This window comes from Paroedura picta, chromosome 8, assembly GCF_049243985.1.
Source record: "Paroedura picta isolate Pp20150507F chromosome 8, Ppicta_v3.0, whole genome shotgun sequence".
Taxonomy (NCBI): Eukaryota; Metazoa; Chordata; class Lepidosauria; order Squamata; family Gekkonidae; genus Paroedura; species Paroedura picta.
Genome location: NC_135376.1, coordinates 39787712 through 39809795, shown reverse-complemented (window position 1 = coordinate 39809795; position 22084 = coordinate 39787712). Strand labels below are relative to the sequence as shown.

At 40.3% G+C, this 22084-nt stretch overlaps 1 protein-coding gene across 5 annotated transcripts in view; it reads left to right on the top strand.

The window, feature by feature from the left end:
* The window catches only part of VPS8 (VPS8 subunit of CORVET complex), a 93293-nt gene that overhangs the window by 48395 nt on the left and 22814 nt on the right, over window positions 1-22084 (top strand). For 4 of the 5 annotated variants that reach the window (XR_013233535.1, XR_013233536.1, XM_077349202.1 and 1 more), the window contains 8 exons: window positions 1710-1756; window positions 4939-5080; window positions 5746-5835; window positions 6846-6888; window positions 9150-9253; window positions 9657-9738; window positions 10248-10330; window positions 18132-18212. Coding sequence is in view for 3 of the 5 variants with exons in the window: in XM_077349202.1 (XP_077205317.1) it covers window positions 1710-1756; window positions 4939-5080; window positions 5746-5835; window positions 6846-6888; window positions 9150-9253; window positions 9657-9738; window positions 10248-10330; window positions 18132-18212 (672 nt within the window). In the remaining 2 variants the exon portion in view is untranslated. Of the gene's footprint in view, window positions 1-1709; window positions 1757-4938; window positions 5081-5745; window positions 5836-6845; window positions 6889-9149; window positions 9254-9656; window positions 9739-10247; window positions 10331-10595; window positions 17200-18131; window positions 18213-22084 lie in introns of those variants that run through there. The other variant, XM_077349201.1, reaches the window with a different exon arrangement.

Sequence of the window (22084 nt, the reverse complement as noted above, 5' to 3'; positions counted from 1 at the left end):
GTGCCAAAACTGAACACTGTGAGGTCTAATCAGAGCAGAGTAAAGCGGTACCATCACCTCATGCGATCTGGACACTATACTTCTTTTGATACAGCCCAAAATCCCATTTGCCTTTTTAGCCACTGAGTCACACTGCTGACTCATGTTCAGTGTATGGTCTACTAATATCCCTAGATCCTTTTTGCACTTACTACTGTCAAGGCAGGTCTCTACCCTCCTATAATGATGCATTTGCTTTTTGCTACCTAAATGCAGAACTTTAAATTTATCACTGTTGAAATTCATTTTATTCATTTTAGCCCGGTCAACCTGTCAAGATCATCCTGGATCCTGATTCTGTCTTCTGCTGTGTTTGCTACCCTCCCCCCCCAGTTTCGTATCATCTGCAAATTTAATAAACACCCCCTCTATTCCTTCATCCAAATCATTTATAAATATGCTGAATAATACAGGGCCCAGTGCAGATCCCTGAGGCACTCCACTCATCACTGCTCTCTAAGAGGATGATGAACCATTAACAAGCACCCCTTAGGTGTGATCTGTCAACCAGTTATCGATCCCCCTAACAGTAATAGAATCCATCCTGCATTTTACCAACTTGTCAATAGGAATATCATGTTGAATCTTATCAAAAGCTTTACTGAAATTGAGATAAACTATATCCACAGCATTCCCCTGATCCAGCAAGGTAGTAACTTTCTAAAAAAAAGTGATAAGGTTAGTCTGACATGACTTGTTCTTGAGAAAGCCATGCTGACTCTTAATAATCACAGCCACCTGCTCTAGCTGTTCAAGAACCGACTGTTTGATTATTTGTTCTAAAATTTTGGTGCCATCCATCACTTCAGGCAATTATCTCTGTAGCCTGGTTCACCTCACCTATTGAAGCTGGAGTGGAAGGACAGTACATGCAATGGCACAGCAAAAAGAGAGAAGATACATTTCACTTTGTGCTCTAATCTTTACAACAAAAATAACTCCATGCTCTTCTTTTATGTGAGCGTAAAGAATGTATTAATCATTATGAAAATGCTTTCTGGACCTGACATCAAAACAAAACCTCTGTAATCCATAATTGGGAAATTATTTTTATTAAGCATCCTATTACATTTTTGTTAATTCTTTGTGTATGCAACAAATCTAGATTCAGGCAAGGCCAAGTAGCTGAAAATGTTCTTCCTACTATTAATCACATTAACTAGTGGAGGACTTGCCATTCACCTACTGAATCATTTTAGAAACAAAGGTTAGAAATGTCATATGATTGTGAAGAACTAATGAGACTGAATTTTTTTTAAAGAAAGCTTGAGAATCAAGTATTCCATGCCCCTTTCATAAATATGATTTCAAGGGGTAGTTGTAAGGAGAGATTTAGAGAAGAGCAAGAATGGAACAGAATGTTACCGCAACTGATCTAATTGTCAACACATGAAAATTTAAAAGAGATACATGGAAGAAATTCACTTAACAAAAAATATCACAAAGATATTAAGCAGTGTAATTTTTGTCTCTAGTAGTTTTGAATGCAGATCATGAGGGAATATCAGGTACTAGAAATTGTCTTTTCTCCATATGCCATTCTTCTAGGTCACTTTCATTTACATTCATAGCAGTTTAAGTTCCTTGGTTGAGTGTCGGTGCAACGGTGAATTTAAAAACATCATCTGTCAAATGTAGTGCTACATCTACTTTTTTCCCTTCCCTGACAGGATCAACATTTGCTTTTTGAGTTCTTGAAGAACCTACTTGACCCAAGGTATTTATACAAGTTAACCATCCCCATCACGTCTGTTTCCTTAAATTTTCATCACCATTTTGGTGTGGATGTTAATTAACAGGAAAGACTTTTGGCTCTTGATGTTAATGAGATGCACCAACATTTTTAAGAGCTGCTATTAGAGTAGAGCGTTTCTTGTTTGAAGGGGTTTTCTATTTCCTGTTCTGGGCACATTGTCTTCTCTGGCTTCTAAGCAATGTTGGGTAGAAAGTATCCTCTAAGAATATTGTTTGTCCATTCAACTGTCTTCCCAAGAATACCAGGCTTGTCTAAAGTACAAAAGTTGAAGGAACCATTGTGAAATGCTGACAAGTTTATATTAAACCTTTAAGATCACATGTTGATTTACTAGATTATTGTCTGGAATAAAGTTTGCATGAATGTGTTTGAAGTCATAGAGTCTGGCTGTGACTGAAGGTATATGGAGCTGATGCTGTCTACGGTGCTGACTCTTGTGTGTTCTTTCTTTTTCTCATATATACTTTTAAGATAAAAAAATAATAACTTATGCAGTTCTATGATCCTTCCAGTTTTATGCAGGCACTAGTATCAAAGCCCATTTAAAAATGGGCTTTGAAAGGGGTGGCAGGCAGGAGGGCGTGAGAGGGTGGCTGCAGCTCCCTTTGGCCCGCAAAGTGGGCTAAGAGTGGAAAGCCCCCCCCCCGCCAGCAGCGACCAGGCTTTGCAGCCCTCAGGGAGGCTGCAAACTCCCCTCTCCCAGCTCCCTCCCAGCAGGAGCGTACCTGAAGGCCACAAAGCTCTGTCACTGCCTCTCTTCTTGTGGGCGACAATGGAAGCCGCAGCCACAAGGCTTTTAGCAGGCAAGAAGGGAGGATGGGAGCTGGAGGGGAAGGACCAGTCAGGATGGACCTGGACAGACAGGGCCCCGGACAGTCTCCTCCCAGGATATATAAGGGAGTAAAATAGTGTTAAGGATGTAGTGATGCTGTTTTGATGGCCTCTGTGATCCTAGGCTGTGACAGTATTTTTGATTGTCCCAGCTGATGTGCTGAAAGCATCCAGCCTTTCCTTCTTGTGAAGGAAACAGATTTGTGAGATGAAATAGGATGCCACCTGGGAGATTAGAATGGTCAGAATTTGATAGAAGTTTTCTTCTGTACGGGATGCTCTGTTCTACTAGGAAGCATTCCGTTTCAGAAAATATGTTTTAACATTTGGCTTTTAAGAATCCATTTATTTTAGTTTTGCACTTGTGCTGGGTTTTTTTTTTTTGCTTTTGAAAATATGCATGAGATTAGAAAATGAACCTTCATTTTTGTGGCTCATCCTTTTTTTAATAGGCATTCCTCCCTATGTGATACTTTATGTCCTTCAGTACATAGCTAAGTGACTTTTTTTTTTCCAAAAAGACCCTCTTTTCTTGTGTCTGTTAGTTATGGTGAAATCACAGCATGAAAAATGGCTTGAAAGCTCTTGCATCTTTTGGGGGAGAGGAAAGGCCTTGAAAATAACTTAGCGCTGTTGGTATTGAGAATTGGTATTGTTCATTCTGCAATCTGGAATTTACAAAGTGATTGTTTAGACTGCAAACATAAGTCTGTATCCTTTCAGCCCTTTTAGATTTTTGTACAAAATCATGTGGGTTACAGCTGGTGGTAGGAGATGGATTTTTGGAGGAATGCTGGGCAGGTTTGGTTCGGGAAAGGGTCATGTTTCAAAATCATGTGTACAAAAAATTATTCTTGGAAGAGCAGAGAGTAAGGAGCACTTGAAAAAAACTGAAGGCAATGGGGAAAGATGAGTGGTGTCACACACATGGGCCACGGCAGTCAGGAGGAGCGATCTTGGCAGCACTTAACCTCCAGTGCCTTTTGAGAGCGTTTTCCTTCTACATAAGGTTTCTCGCCCATTAATAGATATGTTTCAGTTTGCTTATTTAACGGAAAAAAATCTACTTAAAATGCCGTAGAAGCATGCTGGAGCAAAAGTATTTGTTAAAATGACAGATATAAAACTTATATCAACCTCACTCCCTGCAAAGATCCAGTCATGTGCCTGGTGTGGTCATGCGGAAGCCATTTGCAGCATGCTCCATATAATTTGCCTCCATTGAAGTCATATAACATGCAACATCAGCATTCTGGTTGTTGTCAGGGAGAGATTCTAAGCCAGCACAATTATTGCTGAGCGAGGGCTGACGCTGGGCATGAAATCTGTGTGCCAGGTGCTCGAATGGCACGATGGCTCTGGAAATCCTCACGCAGGAGCTGTTTCCAGCAGCCTTTGCATAATGCAAGTAATGAGTGCCCCAGCTCTTAGTCTGATGTTGTAGACAGGAATTGTTATTTCAGAGAAGATTACATTTGAAAATTAGCAAAGGTTGCTGCATGAACTGAAGTAATGTGCTTTAGTGGTACAATTGCTGTATTGGTTCTGCTTATTTCCCAAGGCAATTCTTTAGCTATATTTCCCCACCCCCTCCAGCCTTGTACCTACTTTAGAATAAATCTCTGGCTAAATTAAATGTGCCAGCCTAATCCCTTCTGTAATTTAATTCCCTTTGGTGTAGTTACACCATAGAAAGAAATCTAGCCCAGTGTGCTGTCACAAAATCAACGGAACCTGAAGACAATAGAATCCGGCCTTTAATACAGAACTTCTGTTTTAATAAAGTCTCTCTCTGGAGTGGGAGGCAAGCATGCATAGTAATATAAAGGGTGCTACCCGGTCTTAAGGTGTACTAGGTATATTAATCGGGATGCTATCTGCCTCAATAGATCTGATGTTGTTTTTTCTGGTTGTACCTCTGCAAATCATGTGTCATGTACTTCTTCAGAGAATTTTCCTGTTATAATGTAACAAATTATAAGACTATTTCATGTGATACTGCACAGTTTATAGGTGCCCTATTGAAGTGCCTAAATCAGTGGTCATGTTTTTTTAAAGTCATGTACTGATTCTTTTTCTCAGTATTTGTTGTTATTTTCTCTTATCCTTCACCCAATCATTTGGACTAACTAGCCAAAATCCCTTGACTCTCCATGCTTCATAGTAGGGAATGCAAGTTGGTAATTTTATATTTTGTGTATATTAATAATATGACCTGTCTCTATGAAGGTTTGCTTGTTACTTACCCTGCATACTGTTTTTGCCTGACACTTAGCAGAAATCAAGTCTGTTGTGCCATTTGTTGTTTTTAGGGAAGGTATCAACCAAGACTTGCTTCAGCTCTCTCCCTCTGTGACTGAACAGTTTATTGAGTTGCTGTGTCAGTATGAACCAGACCAGGTTTTAGAGACTTTACAGTTCCTGGAGGTCTACAGGCTGGAAGAGACCATTCAGGTAAGGTGAAGCTGCTTGGATGTGAGACATAATTGTTAGAAAAATAATTTTGATCAGGGTTCTTTCTACTAAAGCCAGCTTGATTTAGCTGAGGTTTTATGTCCATAACTTTGCTTAAACCTGGAATGAAACTAGAATTCTCTGTATTATGATGCTTGGGAAAGACCTTGGGAGCTCTTGGGTCAAACAAGACACACATAGGTTCATGTAACTTACCCTCTGTGTGTCTTTTAAAATTTAAAAAAAACAGTCACTGGAAGTAGGAATCTGGAGAAGAGGACAGGTACATGGAGAAATGTACTAAACTTCTTTCTGCAAGTCCTTCCTCACAGTTTTTCCCCCCTTTGGAGCAAGTCACAAAACTCTATTTAACATGTTGTTTGGCCCTTTAATACAGGTGTACTGCATAGGATTCTTCCTGCTGCTGGATATATTTCTGGTATCTTCATTGTTTTATTATTATAACAGATTTCTTTGTTTACCAGCTGTCTCCATGAGTTAAAGTTTTAAAAACACTATTTACAATCAAGAATGGCAAAGATTGGATATACTGCAATTCATGCTTTTTGCAGGACATGAGATTATATGACAAAATATGTCTCTGAACTTCTCTAAAACCTGCATACATACAATGAATTAAAACAATTTTGTGGCATTTGATTTAGGCTGTCCAGAAATATCAGCTGCATGAAGCTTCTTCATATCTGCTTGAGAAGAAAGGAGACATCCACGGTGCCTTCTTAGTTATGCTCGAGGTATTATAGACTGAATAGCTTATATTTTAAAATATTGTGGTCACTTTCTGCTTATGTATTCTGTAACTGCTTTTATGCTGAAGGCAGTAAAAAAAAGATTATTCTGATAAAGTAATGAATAAACTAAGGCTATGCCCACATTCCAGAAGACAGTTTGCTGTAATGTTTTTACACAGAATGGCAAATAGTTTTTGATTATGAAAGAGAGACAGTTTTGTCTATGGGCTTAGGTCTAAAAATTGGAAGCTGAAACCACCATTTTCTGCATGAGCCTAGTAAATTTAATTGCATGGGTTTTGATTAGCTACCTGCAGTTGGATTTGCTTTAATGTTTGAACCAAGAGATTATATTGTGCTACTTCAGGCCAACACAGCTACTCATTTGAATCTAAGCTCACATTGTGAGCAGACAGTTGTAAACAATATTCCATATACTATTAAGAAGTGTGTAAATACTAGTGTCTAAATGGCATAATTTTAGAAATAGAAGCAATATCAACACAGTTGACAATCTATGGATTGTCAGCCAAACTGTGAAAATAGATTTTTATCAGATCATTTCTGTGCATTCAATTTTAAAACACCTAAACATTTAAAATAAAGAGCCAAAAAAGGGGTCTCACTCTTGCTGCCTCCAACGTCACTGTGATGCCACAAAAGACTTATATTAAGGTAGCGATTCAATAATGGAAGAAAAGTTTGGAAAAAACAGGTGACTTTCAAAGTTTAGCTGTTACTTCACTCACCTATTCTAAAGGAAATTAAATGGGACTAACAGTTAGTTAGTAGGTGATAATGATAAAATGATCCAAAATGGTTAGCTGAAGGCAGAGGAGGTGCTGCCTCATTCAGCTATAGTACACTTCTCCTGTTAATGGCTACACAGAAATGTCAAAGCCATGCAAAAGTCAGGGGAAAAACAGAAGTATTTTGGGGGAACAGAAATAACTGGCGGTAAATCTCTCTTTTCTTTTTAAGTTTAGCTGACATGAATGTACTTTTTTTTCTAGTGGCTACAAAATAAGCTGTTGACACTTACACATGAGGATGAAAGTAAGTTTGAAGATTGAGCTTTCTTCATGATTTTTATTGAGCGCATGCATTTTTTTGAAGAGACAAAATCAGATAGGAAATAGTAATTATTTAGCCATCTTTATATACTTCTGTTAATCTTACAGCTGCTCTGTGCTTCCTTCTCTTGGTTATTAGGTTTGGGGTTAGGATTAGCACACTACTGGATTGCAAGATTTTGCAAGATTGCAAGAGTGTTCCTTCTCTCCTCCACATTCATATGGTGCCTGACACTCTTTTGTAAGGAGAAATAATTTGCGTGATTCCTGCACCCCCCCACACACAAAAAACTTGATTTATGTTCATGTAGGCCTCATTCAAGTGGGGTGAAATCCTCTATCATGTGCAAAAGATCACTGTTCCATAAGTGTATTAACCAGGCCTATAAGCATCAAATACCATTATGCTGATCTTTAACCGCTCCTCGCGAAGCGGATAAAATAAAACAGTAAGGGCTCCATCGGTAGGCCCTGTCCGGGATGAGTAAGGGTGCCGGTAGGCCCCTTCCCCTGGACTGACAATCGGAGGGGCCAATCGGCAGGCACTTTGCACCTGCCGATTGGGCCCTCCGTTTGTCAGTCCGGCGGCAAGGGACCAATTGCGAGCCGCACACAGCGAAGCGCCTCCCAATCCTCCCCCCCTCCGCGTTCGCCCGCAGCCGGCCGGCTACCCCCATTCCCTGCCTCACCTTGCACAAAACAGGTCGCCGCATCGGAGGGCCCACCGAGGGCGGCCACGCCGCTATCGGCGGCTGCGCCCGCGAACACATCTCACCGCTGCCCCGCGCATGCTGGAGTGGCCGCCGGAGCCAGCCGGCACTGGGGCACACGTCAGCCGCGGCGGTAGCACCGCCGCCCACTTCAACACCACCTCCGCCCCATACAGCCAGCAGCGGCTGCTGGCCCCAGCTCTGTGAGCGGCGGCGGCTGCCGGCGCCTGCACATGCTCCAGCGCTGCTGCTGCCGCCCGACGCCCTGCCCATTCACAACACACGTCACCCGCCGGCCCACGCTGCCAGGAGCGGCAGGCGGACCCAGCTCCACAAGCAGCGGCGGTTGTCGGTGCCTGCGCATGCTCCAGCGCTGCTGCTGCCGCACGCCAGCCCGCCCGCCAGCCCGCCCGCTCACAACGCACCTCCCCTGCCGGCCCACTCTACCAGGAGCGGCCGGTGCCGACGCCTCAGGCACTGGCTGCAGCGCAGCAGGCGCCTGCGGCCGCAGAGACGGGACAGACGATGCCAGAAGAAGACTGGTCCAATGCTGTGTAGGTTGCCAGCAAGCTGGGGGGAGGACCGGGGGAGCTGCCGCCAGCTCATGGGACGCCCGATGGACAGCCTTGGGTGATAGTGCAGGGCGCAAACACCCCAGAGACACCCCACCCAACTCACCAGGCTTCTAGTGCCCGCTGCATTTACCCTGCAGCGGGCTTAATTTCTAGTCTAGGAATAAAGCACAGGGTTCCTACAGCAGTTTTCTTGAGTAATTTGTTTAGTGTTAAGAAGAGGCCATCTACAGCCTGCAGGGGAATGATCAGGGTTATTTAAAAATAATAATATACTTGTCCCTTCAAATTTGACTGCGAGAAATTCTTCATTAAAATGCATGAGAAAACCACAATTGTTAGAAGAGCTAAATGTAGTGTGTTCATATTTTAGATTTTATCTTTAGGCAATCTAATAATTCCATTATTGTAAAAGGAATTTGACAAATTTTTCTTTACAATGAAAAATCTGAAGAGATTATATGACCCAGTTGGGTATTTTTATCCATATTTATCTAGAAAGAATTATTTTTAAGGCAGTCCATAGTATTTCCTGTATTAATGAAGAGGCAATTGTGTTTGGTGGTATCTGAATGTATTGTTAGCTCATACAGTTATGCCATATAGATTTTCTTTCATGGCTTTTATATACATATGACCTCTGAGTTTCATATTCTTTCATGCCTAGCCACAACAAGTCAGCATGGCAGAATAGCAGTTAACTGGCAGCAAGCAATATCAACATGAATTATGTAGCTCACATAGGGGAAAGATGTGCAGATGCAGAACCCTCACGCAATTTAATGCTGCCTTTAAGATGCTTCTCCCCCCCCCCCCACTTATTAACATCTCAAACTTGACCATGCTCTTAACTATCAATTATGTGAAGTTGTAAAATACTGATTTTGGAAAGTGTTACTCTTATGGCATCCTCTTTGACTTAAATTGCCAGATAATAATTGCTGTTTCATCCTTAAACCTAGAGTCAACAGAGTTTCCTTCCTTAAAGAATATTGAACATACCTTAGCAAAAACAATTGCTCTTTGCCAGAGGAATTCACACAATTTAAATCAACAGCAACGAGAGGTAAGGTTTGCTATGCTCTAGTCTAGGAAGTTTCTGTTTTCCTTTATTTTTGTTGTGTCAGGGCCAAACTAGATTTAGGATGAATGTGTGATTGTTGGTGTAAAGTTACACATCCAGTTCCCTGTTATCTTCTGTTATCTCTAAGACAGCTTACTATGAGTTGTAAAATTACAAAGCTCTGAATTTCCCCACACTAAACCTGCTACTGGTATGTATGTACCAAATTATTTAGATTAGCCCTTAAATTCCTGAAGTTGAGTAGCCTGTTCAAAAACCAGAGAAGATAAATCAGTACCTTGGTGCCGCTGACCAAGTGAGATGTGGTGGGAGGGGGAGTGAGCAAAGAATTTTGGCTTAGATGCACAAATGGGCACTCTCAAGACTGCCTTTTGTTTTTTTGCAGGCACTGTGGTTCCCCCTGCTAGAAGCTATGATGTCACCACAAAGGTTATCTAATTCTACTGTGCTATGCCTTTATTCTGACTGTAAGTATGTTGGTCTCCTGTGGCACAAATATGCCACAGCATGTGACCTTTATGTGTTTTTTTTTCCTTTTAGCTAATTAACTGAAGAAGGTAAGAATGCCACAAAATTATTTCACATTACTCGGATGTATCCTGAACCTAATACAGCCTGGTTACTCTGTATCTTCCTTTTCCCTATAACAAAGTCATGAAGTTGAGCGTAGAAAAAAACCAATGTGACATTTTAAGCATTTTTCTGTGCTTGGCTTCCTCCCTCTTTTCGTGCTTTCAAAAAAAAATTAATATTAGAAAATTCATAGACAAATTTATAGAAAAAATACCTTTGAGTTTATTAGTGTTTTGTGAGATCCTGTAAAAGTTCATCACAGTAGAAAACTGCCGCTGTTCACAAGTTATGTGAACCACAGAATGCATCCCTATTAGATCTGCTCTTGGTGGTGTCTAGAGTTATTGACAAGAATTTGCTTTTCTTGGCCATTGACTCTGATGTATTTGTTCCTCCCACCCAGTTTTGAAGAACTTGACGATGCAAGTGCTGAACAACATGGCAGCTTTCATTGCCCTGCCATTGATCTTGCAGAGAATTCTCCAGGTAGGCTGTTGGGAGAGAAGATAATGTAGTTAATCAACATAGACTAACTGAACAGCTTTATAAAAATCAGCATGCTATGATACTGCTTCTGTGGTATATGTAATTTTTAAAAATATGCACATTCATGATGTCACATATAACGAGGGGAGAGAAATACAGTGGATAGTTGATTTAATAAAAGGGGATTCTAGATAAAAATAGAAATGCTCTTTTTATTGAGACCATATGTAGCTTTTAATGCATAATTTTGATATCTCTGTTTTAGAACATTTGAAATTTTGTGCTCCAAATATGACTTTAATACTTGCACAAAGGCCAGTACATGTTACCTCATGTGAAAGTGAAGTTGAGGTTTGTATTGTATTATGTGCAACATCCATTTTCTGTTATTTTAATTACAATCTACTTCAGGATGTATGTTTGATTTCAGAAAGATCTTAAGAACCAATCTATTGGCTTGTCTCTGTCTTAAAAGCTAACTGTAAGCCATTTACTCCTCTTGAAATAGTTTTGTCAAAGTCAGTCCCCCCATCTTTTATTGAAAAATATTTTATTCCCTGCCCCTTTTTTTGGGGGGGGGGTCTCTCCTAATAACAAAAGCTTGTTGGTGTGAGTCAAATCATGATAATTTAAGACATCTTCTATGTGAATCATAATCCCTCTGTGGTATGTTACAATATTTGTGATTTATAATACCAAGTCTCCTAGCATCTGGGATTGTTAATACTTAGTTGCTATCTGGTATTCTTTTTGAGCTTTGATAAAACATTGCTGTAAGGATTCTAACTGAGACAGCTTTAATTTTATTAAAATTGCCTGCCTGTGTTCCTAGTAATCAGAGGCTCCATGCTTTTCAGTAGTTAATGCTTTTCAATAGTGGAAAACAAAGATTTTTTTTTTTAATCCCGCATTCTTCTGCTACTCTATTCCTAGTTTCATGCATCATAGGCCCGAATAAATTCTGTTTAAAAAGCTTCCTACATCAATGTACCCTCTTGTCAGCTGTAATATGTAGAGTATGTAGCATTTTCTCTAAGATAGTTTAGAAGCAAAGTCCAATGAATCTAACAAGCTTATTTTCGGCTTGAGTTGTTCTGTGCGTGGGATGGTGAAGAGGGTGGGGTGTAAATGAATCCTGGATAATCAACTTTAGGAAAATGCTCTCACTGCGTATTAGTTCAGAAGAATCATTGGGTCATTTCCTTTAATGGAAAACCGTGTGCTACATTTCCCTTTGTAAATTTTTTCCTTCATTTCCTTCATTTCCCTGTGTCTATTTAAATGAAGCTCTAGTGACTGTGTATGTGTGTGAGAGAGAGAGATATCTCATATGTACAACTACTTGGTTAACACGCATTTTCTGTAAGTGCTGTGACACATGCTAATAGAAATATTTGTTACTGGTTCTTGAAAAATATATCAGATACATTCAGCAAACCCAGCATGCCACCTGCATGCTCTGAATGTACTGGGAGCAGGAAAGCAGGTAGATTATTCATTTGTACTAGCTAATCCACAACAGATGGGACTGTGTCTGAAGTTATGTTTAAATCAAGGGGAGAGCTTCCTTGCTTAAGTAAAAATGCAGTTTTGTCCATAAATGATAGGAGTACGATAGAAGTTCCACAGAAACACCTAGGCCATGATTTATCATTAGTTATTACTTTTATTATTGAAACTTTATTAAATGTGATTAGGCTTTGGCTTAAATCTCCCATCAGAGGACTTTATAATAATCTAAAAGGAAGATGAAACTTCTTATGAGACATGGTAGAGAAATTCAGGGGTACTTAAGTGAAGTTTTATCCCATTAAATGAATGAGCGCTGTCTGAGGAGAGATGAAAGTTAAAGCAATAAATCTTTCACAAAACTATAATACCCCATAAATGTTTTAAATTGGGTACCTTCTGGATCCTTGCAGTACAGGGTGTTTCAGAATCAAGAAGGTAAAGTTTTCTCTGTATGATTGTGTGAAAGTCTTGATGATATTTCAGATATGAAGTAACTCTTTAATGTGGTCAAAAGTGAACTAAATCTCCTGAAAGAACATGGGACTCTAAGGCTAAACAGTATGAAAGCAGTAATTGATATACTGATTGTATTTTGAGTATTAGACTTAAATTACAGGCAGGAAGTTGAACTAAATGGCCCATGTTCTGTGTTTCTATTATCTTTTGAATCATCAAAAATGTAAACCTAAAACAGAACCTTCAGTCTCATCAGAAAAATAAAATTAAAATTATCACTTTTTTTTTTACAACAGAGTTTGTTAGAACAAGGCATCAAACTAATTTTCTTGTGTGTCCTACTTTAAATGCCTTTTAACATTTGGTAGCTGGATTTGACCTGATTTTTTCCTAGTTAAAAGGCCAGGCTAGGTAAGCTACAGGAGAGATATTTAACTAGAGCTCCCTGTTTGCCTTTAAAGGCCAAAGCAGCTGCATTTGGAAAAGGATTAAGCTGTAAAAGGGATAGGAGGTGGAGGTATGGTATTCCACTGAGTTCCTTGTATGCCCCAGGCTCCATCCCCAAATCTCCAGGAGTTTCCCAAGATGGGGCTGGCAACCCTAGCCCTTTCTAGTGGCCAGGGAGGATCCGGCAGCTCTAAATGGAGGGCAGGAAAATGCTTCCCCTACCCCAGTGCCATTTTTCCAATGCAAATTTGTGTTCAGAAGCTGTTGTTTGCCTATGGTGGAAAAATACAGTTATACAAAAGCTGAAGTGTTCTTGAATATCCAGTCCAGGTGCCTCTGCACATGCTTCTCTTCTGAGACTTTACAGTCACTTTTGAATCTGTATTCCTAAGGGGGTGAAGAAATGGGGACATGAACATTTTCAGAAACTACATTTTTGACAAACCAAACAATATTGTTCAGTTAGCCGCAGCAATAGTTCTGAATTAATCTGCTGCCTTGAAATAACTGGATTAATTGTATGGTATTATTGTTGACTATAACTTGCGTGTTTTAATTATATTTTAGTTTTGTAGATAGTGTTCTCAGACTATGGAAATCCTTATGGGTTTGTTGGTGGAGGATTAAATTTTAGAAATCAATAGCACTCTCCAAGGAACTTAGCAAGAAACTACAGAAGATAAACTGTGCATAGAAACTCCAAATTCCATTATGAAAATCAACTTCCCCAGACATTTTCTGGTATTAATTGATCTGTAAGAGGCAAACTATCAGCTGTATCTTGAGTGTGATACCTTTTTTTCACCAGAAGGTTAATTTGTACTCCTGCTTAAACATATTTTGAGGGCAAGAGAGGAAAGTCAACCAGACAATTAAATTTTGTCAGGGTTATGATTTCCAGTAAAGAGGTCTTTTACACTAGCACTGTAGACTTTTGCATGGGAAGATAACCCAGAAGATTATCCAAGAGGCTTTAATGTTCTGCCTCAATTAGGTTCTGCTTTAGATTCCTGAAACCCTAATTAGATAATTTTGTTAAAATTTGTATGTGAATACAGTTTTGGGTGTCTGGATGTGTTCCTGTGCATTTTATACTAAACCTGATATTGTGGAGATGAAGTGCCTCCCTACTGTTACCTTCACTGATAACAGTTCTGGTACCCCCTCACCATTGTGCAGTCCAGATCTTCTGCCATACCAAAGTTTGTTGTTTGGGTGGGGGGGGAGTGGAGAGGGAGGAAAGAACTTGTAGTATGGAGCTTCCCACCCACTTATCGTACAATGAAGCCCATGCAGGAAATACATGCATTACCCTTCTCTTATGGGTTATAGCCCACATGGGGGCAGCAAAAACAGAAGACAGCATGATCGGGAAAATAACATTTTCAATAAGTATAGGTATACATATGTTTATCTGTAATGCATGTAAAGTATAATATCTGGTTTGGTTCTTTGACTGGTAAACCCCTGGATGTGTGTCATGCAGTTTCCATCCCTTTCAAGCTCTGAAAAGTGGCCCTGCTGCATTTGAAAGTCTTTTAAAAATATTCTGTAATCAAGACTGTTAACACTAAAAATTAAGTCTAAGAAAACTAGTCAGGGAGGTTGCTCTGTCTAAAGCTGTATTTTGCTTTTGATTGCTCTCGGTAGAAAACCTGGAATAATGTTCGCCCTGTCTATTTTATCCTCTGAACTATTACTGGCAGCCTGAATGTGGTATGAGCAAGAAGTCATACTTCAGAAGAAGCAAAACACTCTTTGCAACTTCCATTTCCTCATACAACCTGTGCCCTCAGTCTAAAGGATACTCCAGATCTTTGTTGTTGAGGTGGCCAGAAGATTACATTAAGTACATCAAGCAGTAGGACTGTCATATTGATCATAATGTTAATTTTGTTAGCAGATCTGCTTATAAAATGTTCTGATACCAGTAATGTTCAGAGTACATCTATACTTATAATGTAGTCTATTCTCACATGCTCATCATATGATTCTGCAGACACTTTGAGTTTTGAGAAACAGAACTTGGCAGATCTGAAAATCTATTCTTCAAGATCCTTGTGTCCTTGTGTAGGAGCTACCAATGCTATACTAAATATTTATCCTTTGTTCACCAGTAACACCTGCTCTGTTGGATAATATATAGACCTTTGGGTGTGTCATCAGGCATTGGAACAAGACCTGTTGAGATGATCAGGGTGAAAGTGACCTCAGTACTGGAGTGGTACACATCCATCGAACTTGGGTGGGGAGTTTATGTTTCTAAGCAGAGCAGTTTTCCTATTGTGAAGGGCAGGATCACACTTGTCATAGCAAATATAATTGCTACCTGTATACCAGTAGACATCACAACAACATTTAACATGAGAATGATATAATGTATGTGTATTTGCTCCTAGAACCCTTAGTTTGCAAAGACATGTTTCTGTATATGTGTATTGTCCACATTTGCTGCAGAAGATTCTGCTGTATATGCAGCAAAATATTTGCTATGAAAAGTTATTAGTTGCCTTATATTAAAACATAAATATACTGATGGGATCTGGGAAATCAGGGCTGGAGCAAGGCTAATAGGAATTGCTGACACTCTTAACATCAGCCCTTGAAGAGGGTGTTCTGTTGTCACACATTCTTTCTGATATTTCTATGTATCACTACCCTACTACAATAAAGCCAAATGCCATTTTTTTTCTTTTTCAAAGTGCTGTGAAATTAATCACATCAAGAGGATGCAACAATAGGAGCTGGAATTACGTTTGTTCCACCAACCTTAAGGAAGTCTTTCCATGAATTCTGTGTTTTGTTTGGGTACACTCAGTGTCTCTTAAAATGGTCATGCCACAAATGCATCTTAGATTAATAATATGGATGTATAGAGTGGTGCATACATTCAAAACTTTGTACATGGAGCCAACCCCATTCCTTTCCACCCCCTTCCATTTGTCTTCTAGCTCTTAATGTGCACGAACTACTGAAGTGCCTCAGGAAAGAAGAGCTATCTCCTTGACAGATAAAAATAGCTTGCTGTATGTCATGGATCACGTACATGCTGTGCTAAGGGCCTAGACATCCCAGTTGCCCTCCATAATTTATATGGTTCCTCAGCATGATGTACTTTCTATGCTGCCGCTTTTAAATTATACATGTTAAAATAAAATTTACTTACTGAAAACAGATTGTGACCTAAAAAGACACCACTACCTTTGCATAGATGTAGTATTGGCATGATCCCCTGTTTCCTTAAAGCTTGTGCCCTTAAATAGGTATAAAAACCTGACTATTGGTATATATATATATTTGTAAAAAAGGAAATAATTTGTAACACTGTACAAAAATTATCATGGGGGTGACTTTAGCCATCCTGAGGATTTGTGGTAGCATTCATTCATATTCCTTGCAAGTAGGCTAGTTTTTCTTGCTGCTCTGCCAGTTTATTAACACACTTGTATATCATCATGTAGATTGCAGCTCCTTCTACACCTGGTTTTGCAGTGTAACCAGAAGTGGTAAAGAAAGATGCCCCAAGAAGGTCATGCCATTTGGAGGGAGGGTTTTGTATAACAACCGCTGTTTTGAGCTGTGCATCTGTGCACAGTCCCCAGCCTGCTATTTTTGGACTGGCAGGTATTGACACAGTCTGTGTGGCTTGCAAGTATTAATACCGATTCAGCAGATCTGACATTTGGAAAAACCATTGTTCCATAAAGCAATGTGACATCTACTCACTTTAATTCTATTAATTACCATATGTTACTGAAATGGTCTGATATAGCACAGGCTTTTTTAGCGGGTGAATTAGTTAAGACCACTGAGATTTATTCTAGTCTGGATAACTCAGTTATACTGTTTTTATGATATAATTATCCCTGGCCTGGATAGCTCAGGCTAGCCCAATCTTGTCAGATCTCGGAGGCTGAGCAGGGTTGGCTCTGATTAGTACTTGGATGGGAGACCATCAGGGAAGTCCAGAGTTGCAACACAGATGCAAGCAGTGGCAAACCATCTCTGAACATTGCTTGCCTTGAAAACCCCATGGGGTTGCCTTAAGTTGACTGTAGCTTGATGGCACTTTCTGCCACCATTATATAATTTCCTTCCTAAAACCTGCCATAGAGAATATCTTATTTATATTGATTATATTTATATACTGCCCTCCTCAGAGGCTCTTTTCCTTAAAGATTCAGAGATGAAAAATTTGAAACAGCCTGTAGTGATCTATGTAATTGGTTGTTCAGTCTTACTGTTGGAATACATATTTTAAATTTAGTACTATGCAGAATTTATGTTCTTTTGCTGTCCCTATGTCTTTTTCTGCAATGTTAAAGAACTCTTTAAAAGAACTCCCTGTGAGCTAACTAACTAATAAGGGTGAGTCTTGCTATCTTGTTTCCAAACCATTGGAATATATTTCAATGCTGTCAAATTATATATATATATATATATATATATATATATATATATATATATATATATATATATATATATATATATATATATATATATATATATTCTGTTGAAGAGCATCACACTTTAAAATTATAAGGAGAACTTATCAAAATGATAGTCATCTTTCTTACAATTTTATAATTATCTAATGAAAGCCCAGATGACCTTTTCGCATGAGACAGTAGGCTATTGTATCTTAATTAAACTTCACACATGGGTGAACCAAAATCATTTAGGAAAGAATTCCAGGAGGATCTAGGAATGCCAGAGAAGTTTCCATTCTTATAGCTGCAAAAGATACATGAAAAGATACAGGAAAAGTTAGCTGAGGTGGAATTCTAGGGCACAGCTCCTCCTAACCAGCCTACAGCATTATCCCTGGAAGCCCACCAGGCTGTTCTTGTAAGTAACGGAAGATCACTCACACTACCATTTCATGCATGTTTTGAAGTTGATCTGGGAGAATTTCAAAGTTCAGTTTTACTTTAGTGATCTAGAGGTATGTCTATCAATCAATGGTAAACTGTATAAACTACAGCAAAAGAGGTTTCTCTAAATTTGAGGAAGAACTTCATGATAGTGAGGTGTGTTTGAGCCTGGAACAGTTTCCCCCATGAGGTGGTGAATAGTTCATCATTGGAAGTGTTTAAGTATGGATTAGATACTTATGTGTCAGGGATATTATAGCTGTACTTCATGTGTTAATAGGGGTTGAACTAGATGACCCTGGTGTTCTCCTCATACTCTGAGAATAAATAAATACATATTGTTTTGCAAATTTCAAACTACATGGCAGTTACATATTTTGGCTGTAGCCAGAAGGGCTAGTGTTTATCAGATCAATACTGTTTTGGTTCCTCCCCTTCCCTGTTATGAAGTAAGTTCCTCGATTTATTTTAAGTTATGCAAATTAATAGTAGCATTAAATATTTTCATATAGGATCCAGTATATGGCAGAGGAAAACTTGGAGAAATTCAGGGTCTTGTGTTGGGCATGCTGGATAGCTTTAACTATGAGCAAGTAAGTAGAACATGTTTTTTTTCTTCCAATTTACAAAAATGTATATTGCAGAAATTGAAAGCTTTTTTAAAAATAGTGTTTCTTAACAGCAATTAAAAAAACCTTTATCAGAGAAAGTAACTGACATAATCCTCTCAAGGTGACTCTTCTGTGTTTAATTAACCCCCCCCCCAAAAAAATTACTTATCTGTACACCGCCCGTGGCGCCGCGGGCGCCACGGACTAAATAAAACAGTAAGGGGTTCTGGGGCGGGATGTGTCCGGGATGAGGAAGGGTCCGGATTGGACCCTTCCTCATGACAGACAACCGGAGGGACCAAACGGCAGGCGCAAAGCGCCTGCCGATTGGTCCCTCCGATTCCCAGCCCCAGCAACTGCGAGCCGCGCTCAGCGCGGCTCGCAGTTGCTCCCGGCCTGACGTGGTGAGAGGCGCGAAGCGTCTCTCACCGCGTCAGGCCGGCCCCAAGGAAGCCCCCGCCGCAAACACAACACAAGACTCCAGCCGCCGAGAAGCTGCAGAAAAAAAAAAACACCCCCGGAGGAGCCTTTCGCCGCTAGCGCGACGAGAGGCAGCAGAAAAAAAAACCCCTGTAGGAGCTCCAAGCCGCCGCGCCGACGAGAGGCAGCAGAAAAAAAAAACCCTGTAGGAGCTCCAAGCCGCCGCGCCGACGAGAGCTAGCAGAAAAAAAAAACCCTGCAGGAGCCTTTCACAGCTCCAAGCAGCAGAAAAAAAACCCCGGAAGGAGCCTTTCACAGCTCCAAGCAGCAGAAAAAAAAACCCTGTAGGAGCCTTTCACAGATCCAAGCAGCAGAAAACAAAACCCTGAAGGAGCCTTTCCCAGCTCCAAGCAGCAGCTCCCTGTAGGAGCTCCAAGCCGGCACGCCCACGAGAGCTAGCAGAAAAAAAAAACCCTGCAGGAGCCTTTCACAGATCCAAGCAGCAGGAAAAAAAAACCCTGTAGGAGCCTTTCGCAGATCCAAGCAGCAGAAAACAAAACCCTGAAGGAGCCTTTCCCAGCTCCAAGCAGCAGGAAAAAAACCCCTGTAGGAGCTCCAAGCCGGCACGCCCACGAGAGCTAGCAGAAAAAAAAAACCCTGCAGGAGCCTTTCACAGATCCAAGCAGCAGAAAAAAAACCCCGGAAGGAGCCTTTCACAGATCCAAGCAGCAGAAAACAAAACCCTGTAGGAGCCTTTCCCAGCTCCAAGCAGCAGAAAACAAAAAAACCCTGTCGGAGCCTTTCACAGCTCCACGCAGCAGAAAAAAAAACACCTCCTGGTGTCCCCTGGGTCCTAGCGCCCATTGCATTCCTGGTTGCAATGGGCTTTCTTGCTAGTTTAACATATATCCACCTGACACCTGGAAGACATGCATGATGAATCCACATACGAACAAGCAGATTCCTGTTTTCTTAGAAGCGTCAGTGCTCCTGTTGTAATGGGTGCCGTGTAAAGCTGTAGTTGGCCTTTCTAGCCCAGTACTGGTCTAGTTGGAATGACAATAGTCCTCCATATGCAGTAATCACATCAACCCAATGCTAAAAGATCCCATTTGTTTCTGGGCACAATTAAGAGGGTGCATTACATTAATTCACTTTGGGTTAATCTGTGTGGACTTCCACATATTCCACATATTCCTATTCAGTGATTTGTGATTAAAGCCCTGAATAGTCTGACTCTTAGCACTTGAATATATTTCCACCCAGCTCGAAAAGCCTGGTTCTTGATGCTTTTTCAAAATCCATGGTCATGCAGGGCAAGATTTTTCTGTGAGCCTTGTATTGTGGAATTTTCTACTAAGAAAGATCCATTAAACTGTTTCTCTCTGTTGTTTCCACATAGAAGTCAAAACTTTTTGTGGAAGCCTTTCTTCCACTGATACATAGACTTCTATGGGTTTAAAAGGTAAAGGTAAAGGTATCCCCTGTGCAAGCACCGAGTCATGTCTGACCCTTGGGGTGAAGCCCTCTAGCGTTTTCATGGCAGACTCAATACGGGGTGGTTTGCCAGTGCCTTCCCCAGTCATGACCGTTTACCCCCCAGCAAGCTGGGTACTCATTATATGGGTTTACATTCTACTTTTTAGAATAGCGTAATTTCATTCAATGTTTTGTTTTAGATGTTGGCTTTGAGTGCTTGGTATACAGAGAAAATCAGCTAAAAGACAAACCAAAAATAAGCAACAATTCCTCATGGCACACTATGCCATGTTGTCACCCAAGTACAGTATGTAGGAGGCAAAAAGGAGTATCCCATGGGAGTAGAAAATAAATAGTGTCATAAAGTATAAAGTAGCTTCTTAACAGTTTTTTTTTCCTGGCTAACGGAATTCAGACATCTTCTGTTGAGGGGTCTGCTGAATTAAAACTGACAAAAGGTCTCTGTAGAGTAGACTTAAAGATCAGTCAGTTTCAGTTCTCATATAGGTTTTCTCACTGCAGACTTAAAGGCTGGCACATATGAATATTTGGCCTTTTATTTTTTTAAAATTAGACAGGAAGACAGTTTGACTGCAAAACAAGGCCTTTGATTAAGTGAAGGCTGAATATTGTGCTCCTGTTATTTAAATTGGGTCTTACAGGGTTATCCCATAAATGCTAAATTCAGTAGGCTTTAAACTGGTCATCTGGATAAGCTCTGAATGATCTAAATAGCTAGCGTGGATTATGGTTAATTCGTAACGCACTTACCATGTTTACGCTTCATTTCTCTCTTGCTGCATACTTTCTGTGTTCTTAACTTTAGACTAGTAAGCACATTCTCTTGCTTCATCAAATATTGCCAAGCATTATGAACACAGAATATGTTGGTGACTACCGCAAGGTGTGAGAAAACGGTACACTAATACTCATAGCATAGTTATGATAAATGAGAGAATAGACCTTCATGATGTAATAAAAGATTACATCTTCATGATATAATAAAAGATTTTCCTTTACACCCCCCCCCCCGCCCAAAGAGCGTTATGAACTTCAGACCAAAATCTGCTCAAGATCCCCATCCCAAAAGAAGTGAAACTGGCCCCAGCCAGGGCCTTTTTGGCCTTGGCCACAGCCTTGTGGGATATTCTGCCCAAAGAGATCAGGCCCTGTAGGATGTTAAACAGTTCTTCAGGGCCGGCAAGGTACAACTGTTCTGCCAGGTCTGTGGTCAGGGCCTGAGAGAGCATCACTGCTAGAAACTGAGGGAAGATTTACTCCAAGAACAACCCCCCCCCATTAAAATTAGCTGCGCTTTCTTCCGCGTTTCACTGACGTGGCTTTTTCAGCAGCATGCACCGAAGCTGCGGCCAGTTGCAGCCGGCTCCGTGCGTTATCGGTGATTTTAGTCGCCGCCATTCCACCCTGAATGTGCTTTATTCCCCCCGTGCATAATGGGTCATAGTGATGACAGGCATGTGTGGTTTTTTTCTTGGTTTTGCTTCCAAATTGCATGTATAACCTACTGATTTTATTTCCTTGAGGTATCAACTGATTGTCTGTTTCCACATGACCCTTGTTAGAGTTAACCTCAAACTTGATCTGGCTGAAGAAAAAAGTTTGAGACCAGTGGCACCTTTAAAACCAACAAAGCTTAATTCTAGGTATAAGCTTTCTTGCACATAACACACTTCTTCAGGTACCTGAAGTATCTGATCTGTCTGATTGGTCAGAAGGTTGGTCTCAAAAAGAACTCATATCTTAGCGTGGCATTTTTTTCATTGTCAATCCAAGTTGGGTTCTGGGAACCCACAGTCAGGCTGTCAGGCTCCTAAAAGTCTCAGTCCTGATTGTACAACTAATTACTGACAAAAATATGTATTCTATCACATAGTTTATCTGTATTTCAGTAAAGCATTTGATAAAGTTCCACATGATATTCTTGTTGACAAGTT